The sequence below is a fragment of the Microtus pennsylvanicus genome, chromosome 13 (assembly GCF_037038515.1).
Source record: "Microtus pennsylvanicus isolate mMicPen1 chromosome 13, mMicPen1.hap1, whole genome shotgun sequence".
NCBI classification, from domain to species: Eukaryota; Metazoa; Chordata; class Mammalia; order Rodentia; family Cricetidae; genus Microtus; species Microtus pennsylvanicus.
Genome location: NC_134591.1, coordinates 61190010 through 61196165, shown reverse-complemented (window position 1 = coordinate 61196165; position 6156 = coordinate 61190010). Strand labels below are relative to the sequence as shown.

The following is a 6156-nucleotide window of genomic DNA, read 5'->3' as shown; positions in this document are numbered from 1 at the left end:
TGAGAACGAGGCATGTAGCATTACCTTTCTAACTAAGGATTTTTCTAGAAGCTGTCCCTTCCCTAGGCTCCAGATCCAACCCTCTGCAGAACGGTGACAGTATCCATGGCTGCCTGGCTCTTTGCTGCCCCTTGAAATCAAAGGTCAGAGTGCCAACAATTTCAGCCTTTTTCAAGGGCTGAGTCTGGCCTCCTACCTGGTATGATATAGATATGACCTTACCAAAACCTCGTAGAGGGGACTTAACACTCCCCCCCTTCCAGATAAGAATGTGGAAGCTCAGAGAGGCTTAGACATTGGCCCAAGGTCATGCAGCAGTGAGTGGCAGAGAGGAGACTTGAACTCAGGATTGGAGTTGAAGCCGGAGGTTTTTCTAGATAGGAGAATGGAGAAGAATAGAAGACAGAGAAACAGGAGGATGGAGCCCAGCCTGGTCTGTTGTCTGAGGAACAAAGCTCAAACTCCTCAGCTCGGGCCTCAAGGCTTCCTTGATGTACCTTTTCTTCTGTTGAGCGGTCCCTTGAGTTTCTGCAGTAGACCCAGACTCTCAGCATGCAACACCATCTGGGCTTGAGAAGGTGAAAACTTCATTCCAGAACCGCTTTCCACCTTCCTGCCTTAAAACCTTTGCCCACGGTGTTTCACCTGGGATGGCCCTTTCTCTGGCTCACAGAACAAGTTGGCACAGCTGTTATCTGTCTGGCAAGGTCAGCGCCTGAAGTCAGGCTCCCTTACAAACCAACCATATAGGAGGTACAGGAAATGTTTATGTTACAGGGTTTTAGGGTTTTTGTTTGTTTGTTTTTAGCATTTTTATTTATTTCGTATTTTTATGGTCTTTTTAAATAAAATGAAGGTTGAGAAGAGGGTGGGGCAGGGAAGGAAGTACCAGAGGTGAGAAGAAAAAGGGAGAGTGGAAGGATTTGGCATTCTAGGCAGGATGAGACAAAGCCTAGCATTTAAGGACCACCTGGGCGAGCTTGTGAGGAAGTCAACACAGGGTACTTTAGCTGGGTGTGGTGGTACTGTAATCTCAGTCCTGAGATGGTGGTAGGAGGTTGTCCAGTGCCCGGCTAGCCTGTGCTGCATAGAAAAGCTGCCTTAGTTCGAGACCAGCCTGGTCTACAAGAGCTAGTTCCAGGACAGGCTCCAAAACCACAGAGAAACCCTGTCTCGAAAAACCAAAAAGGAAAAAAAAAAAAAAAAAAGAAAAGCTGCCTTAAAAATTGAAAAGGGAGCCGGACGATGGTGGTGCATGCCTTTAATCCCAGCACTTGGGAGGCAGAGGCAGGCGGATCTCTGTGAGTTCGAGACCAGCCTAGTCTACAGAGCTAGTTCCAGGACAGGCTCCAAAGCCACAGAGAAACCCTGTCTCGAAAAACCAAAAAAAAAAAAAAAAAAAAAAAAAAAAAAAAAATTAAACAGGGGGTGGAAAGATGACTCAGCAGCTAAGAGCTCTGGCTGTCGTCCCAGAAGTCCTGTGTTTGATCCTGGGCATCCACACAGTGGCTCACAACTGCCTATAACTACGGTTCCAGGGGATCTGACGCCCTCTTCTGGTCTCTGTGGACAGTGCATGCCTTGGTGAGCAGACTGGCATGCTGGCAAAACATACACACATATAAACTAAAAATAAATCAGTCTTTAAAAAAAAAAAACAGGCAGAGCTCTGTGAATTCGAGGCCAGCCTGGGCTACAGAGTGAGTTCCAGGACACCCAGGGCTGTTACACAGTGAAACCCTGTCTTGAAAAAAAAACAGTTAGAGAGAGAGAGAGAGAGAGAGAGAGAGAGAGAGAGAGAGAGAGAAGACTGGAGTTGGTGGAGTGCTTACTTAACAGGTGCAAAGCACAGGCTGGATCCCCAGTGCCAAACAAAACTGGTGGTGGCACAAGCCTGTGGCACAGGCCTGTGGCTAGCCTTGGCTACCTAGTGAGCTCGAGGTTAGATTGGGCTATATTAAGTGCTGTGTTTTTTTTTTTCTTTTGTTTTCATTTCATTTATTTGGTTTTTCCTGAGGGTTTCTCTGTAGCTTCAGGGCCTGTCCTGGAACTCCCTTTGTAGACCAGGTTGACCTCAAATTCACAGAGGTCCACCTGTCTCTGCCTCCCAGGTGCTGGGATTAAAGGTGTGTGCCCCCACTGCCCAGCTTTTGTTTTCATTTTTTAATAAACAAACAAACCAACCAAAAAGTAAATTGCCTTTTTCAGATGACCATGGAGTCTAAAGTAGTCTATCGAGAGGGTTGACCCTGTCTCGAAAAACAAAACAAAAAAAGTTCATCAGCCTCATCAACAAAGTGAGTTCTAGGCCATGACAGAAAAGAAAAAAACAGAAACCAAAACTTGGAAGGTGGGGTGGGGTGGGGTGGGTGGTGGGGATTGGAGAGGTGGCTTAGTGTGGTTAAGAGCAGTTGTTGCTCTGCAAAGGACCCAGTTTCCAGCAACTACAGTCAGTGGCTCAAAAACATCCTTAGCCTTCTTAGCTCCGGGAATTCAGCAGGCACACGTGTGATGCATACACATGCAAACAGGCAAAACTTTCTTTCTTTTTTTTTTTTTTTGTTTTTCGAGACAGGGTTTCTCTGTGGCTTTGGAGCCTGTCCTGGAACTAGCTCTGTAGACCAGGCTGGTCTCGAACTCACAGAGATCCGCCTGCCTCTGCCTCCCGAGTGCTGGGATTAAAGGCGTGCGCCACCACCGCCCAGCCAGGCAAAACATTCTTACACATAAGGCAAAATAAACATCTAAAAATGTTAGGACACATTTCCCCAATAATTTTCTCTTCAGTCAGCAGTCCTACTAGTCTGAACTGTAACCAAAGGCTCGAGCAAGTGGGGTCATCCCTTGATCCCCTACAGCAGGGAGCTGAAGCCAACTCTAGCTTGGAAGAATTACATAGGCTTGCTGTGGTCAGCCTTTGATTTTCTTCCACATTGTCTGCTCATCTCCCCCCTCCCCCAGTCTTAATTAAGCGGGTGTGAGCAGCCAGCGTCCCGCAGAGAACGATTTCTTTGGGGAACCCAGGACAGGGGGGGAGACAACTGGAGAATTCTGAGGGTAAATGGTAGTTACAAGAATTCCTCTCAAGAGGGTAACAAGCCCCTACCTAGAACAGTGGTCCTCAACCTTCTTGATGCAGTTAATACAGCTCCTTCCTAATACAGTTCTTCATGTTGTGGTGACCTCCAACCATAGGTATTTTCGTTGCTACCTCTTAACTGCAATTTTGTTACTGTTATGAATTGTAATGTAAATATGTGTGTTTTCCTACAGTCTTAAGCCATCCCTGACTGGTCGCCACTCACAGCGTGAGAACCACTACCCTAGAGGGAGGCGGGTTGGGAAGTGGAGATGGGTCGAAGGTTGGTCTGAGGGAGGAGGGCTAGTGGGGCGGTACTGGCTAGGGCAGAGCAGCTCGATCCGACGGATACACATACACGGCCAGCCCGGAGTGGAAAGAACAGTTTATGCTGTGCTTTATTAAAATGTGCATCATTCTTTTATTTTAAAATGTGCATCATTGTCTCGTGCTCGGCGCGTGCGACCTCAGCGTGGTGGCCCGCGTCTGGCCTCGTCCTGCCCGGCTCCTGCGGAGCTGCCGTGCACAGGCGCACTCAGGTGGCACGGGCCCGGGGGCTCCCGCCCATGGCCAGGTAGACGTCGATGGGCACGTGCAGCAGCGTCAGACAGTGGCAGCCCGGGCAGCGTCGGAGCGGCCTGGCGAAAGCGGCAGGCGACAGGGGGCGCATAGTGTTGGGGCGCGCCTGGGGTCCTCTAGGGTAGGGCCCTGGGGATGGTGATGGGGCGGGGCCGAGGGACAGAGGGCATCCACCTCACCTGACAGGGTTATGATCCGTAGCTACTGGCTCCGGGCTGTCCTGGGACTCGGGGGCGGAGGCAAGGCCAGGGGAGTCTCCGGCCTCAATGGGGAATCTTCGACCCTGTGGGGTCTCCTGGGCACTCATGTCCAGGGCCCGGGACACTCTGCGCGGGGAGTGACGGTCAGGCAGCTCCGGAGCCTTGGATGCTCCCTGCCCGTGCTGCTCGTGGGTCGTGGCTTACCTGCCGGAGGCCGAGGCCGGTCCCAGGCTGGAAGCAACTGCCCGAGCCCTGGCGGCGGGAGGACGCTCCGGTCCAGGCGGAGCCTGGCAGGTGTCTGCTGAGCGCAGGGGCCCCAGTGCCGAAGGGGAGGGCTGCATTGTGACCCTGGGCTCTGCGTGCTGACCTCACACAGCCTATTCCTCGCTGGAATTCTAGGGCTCTGGCGACCGCAGTTTGGTGACCGGTTTGCACTACCTCCCAACAGCTCGATGGAGACTTCGGGGATGAGGGAGACTTGCCTGGAAGCAGAACCTGGCTTCCCTGGCCTACAACAGCCACCGGGGTCCCTTCTCCGGCACTGTTACCACTCGGTGCCGTACTCAACTCATGAATGACTTAACTCAGACTGGGTTTGCTGGTGGTGGTGAGGGCAAGTAGGGACACTGCCCATGTTGTCTGAGGGTCACACAGCATTTACATCACAATTGGGGGCAGGAGTTTAAAAATGTCTGGTCCTCTCCCTCCCCACCACCTGTGGCTGTGTCCAGACGGAGAATGTTCTAGCCCTGGAGGCGGCTGTGGATGAAGTCCTTGGGGGGAAAAGAAGCAGGCAAAGGGCGATGGTGGAGTAGTGCTGCCTCGCAGAGGCAGCATGAGCTGAGAGGGTGACGAAAGGAGGCGCTACACAGCATGGAGGACTTTCTTCTCTCCAATGGGTACCAGCTGGGCAAGACCATTGGGGAAGGGACCTACTCAAAAGTCAAAGAAGCATTTTCCAAAAAACATCAAAGAAAAGTGGCAATTAAAATTATAGACAAGATGGGAGGGCCAGAAGGTGAGCAGGGGCCCTTTGGAGGGTGGGCTAGCAGACGTGGGTAGGTGCTTTGCTCAGTCAGAAATAGTTCTTCCCTTTTGGTGACCGGCAAAACAAGCCAGATTACTGCCCTCAGGTCTGTAATAGACGGATGTGAAGATCCAGGATCGCTGCACTGTCCATATTTGCAAAATACATGGCAAAGGGGCCTCAGTTTTTCCTATCCCAGGAGGTATTGACTAGATGACAGGAACTGGTAAGGAGAGGTGGAAAAGGGACAGGAAAACAGGGCTCCTGGAAAGAACCCTGGGATTCAGCAGCTTTATTTGAAGTTCCCAAGTACCCTCTTATCTGTGGTCTCACAGGCTGCAGGGAGCAGGTTCCAAGTATGAGCTAACTATGAAGTCAGAAAAGGGGATATCTGCTGCGAGAACATCCGAGACTATTCAGGGAGTCAAGGAGGGACACACAGACACGGTGGGTGTCCAGAAGACAGAAACGGGAGCCGGGAGGGAGGAATTAGGCCCTTCTTTTTTGATAGTCCATTTTGCCTCTCCACTTTCCCCCTCAGAGTTTATCCAGAGATTCCTGCCCCGGGAGCTCCAGATTGTCCGTACCCTGGACCACAAAAACATCATCCGGGTGTATGAGATGCTGGAGTCAGCAGACGGAAAAATCTACCTGGTGATGGAACTGGCTGAGGGAGGGGATGTCTTTGACTGTGTGCTGAACGGAGGGCCGCTTCCCGAGAGCCGGGCCAAGGCCCTCTTCCGCCAGATGGTTGAGGCTATTCGCTACTGCCATGGCTGTGGCGTGGCCCACCGGGACCTTAAGTGTGAGAACGCCTTGTTGCAGGGCTTCAACCTGAAGCTGACCGACTTTGGCTTTGCCAAGGTTCTACCCAAGTCATGCAGGGAGCTGAGCCAGACCTTCTGTGGCAGCACAGCCTATGCCGCTCCTGAAGTGCTGCAGGGCATACCCCATGATAGCAAGAAAGGTGATGTCTGGAGCATGGGTGTGGTCCTGTATGTAATGCTCTGTGCAAGCCTACCTTTTGATGACACAGATATCCCCAAGATGCTGTGGCAGCAACAGAAGGGGGTATCCTTCCCCACTCATCTGGGCATCTCAACCGAATGCCAGGACCTGCTCAAGCGGCTCCTGGAACCAGATATGATACTCCGGCCTTCAATCGAAGAAGTTAGTTGGCACCCATGGCTAGCAAGCACTTGATAAAAGCAATGGCAAGTCCTCCCCAATAAAGTAGGGGGAGAAAGCAAACCCAAACACCTGCTTCTAAA

The 6156-nt window shown here is 51.7% G+C and overlaps 2 protein-coding genes across 2 annotated transcripts; one reads left to right on the top strand and one right to left on the bottom strand.

The window, feature by feature from the left end:
- Positions 1–3480: 3480 nt before the first annotated feature.
- Positions 3481–5960, bottom strand: Fam229a (family with sequence similarity 229 member A). Its single transcript, XM_075947158.1, has 3 exons — positions 4063–5960; positions 3838–3984; positions 3481–3717 (listed from the first exon to the last, which is right to left on the bottom strand). The coding sequence occupies exons 1-3, from the start codon at positions 4197–4199 to the stop codon at positions 3615–3617; spliced, it is 387 nt and encodes a 128-aa protein (XP_075803273.1). The 5' UTR covers positions 4200–5960; the 3' UTR covers positions 3481–3614.
- Tssk3 (testis specific serine kinase 3) lies at positions 4732–6088 on the top strand. Its single transcript, XM_075947159.1, has 2 exons — positions 4732–4876; positions 5427–6088. The coding sequence occupies exons 1-2, from the start codon at positions 4732–4734 to the stop codon at positions 6086–6088; spliced, it is 807 nt and encodes a 268-aa protein (XP_075803274.1).
- The last annotated feature ends 68 nt before the right edge of the window (positions 6089–6156 follow it).

Bases quoted from the DNA above. Each gene is read 5' to 3' on its own strand.
- Fam229a (XM_075947158.1), bottom strand. From the start codon at position 4,199: ATGCAGCCCTCCCCTTCGGCACTGGGGCCCCTGCGCTCAGCAGACACC. The intron at 3,985-4,062 runs GTAAGCCACGAC...CTCCCCGCGCAG, and splicing joins CCGGCCTCGGCCTCCGGCAG to AGTGTCCCGGGCCCTGGACA. The intron at 3,718-3,837 runs GTGAGGTGGATG...CGCTTTCGCCAG, and splicing joins ACGGATCATAACCCTGTCAG to GCCGCTCCGACGCTGCCCGG.
- Tssk3 (XM_075947159.1), top strand. From the start codon at position 4,732: ATGGAGGACTTTCTTCTCTCCAATGGGTACCAGCTGGGCAAGACCATT. The intron at 4,877-5,426 runs GTGAGCAGGGGC...TTTCCCCCTCAG, and splicing joins CAAGATGGGAGGGCCAGAAG to AGTTTATCCAGAGATTCCTG.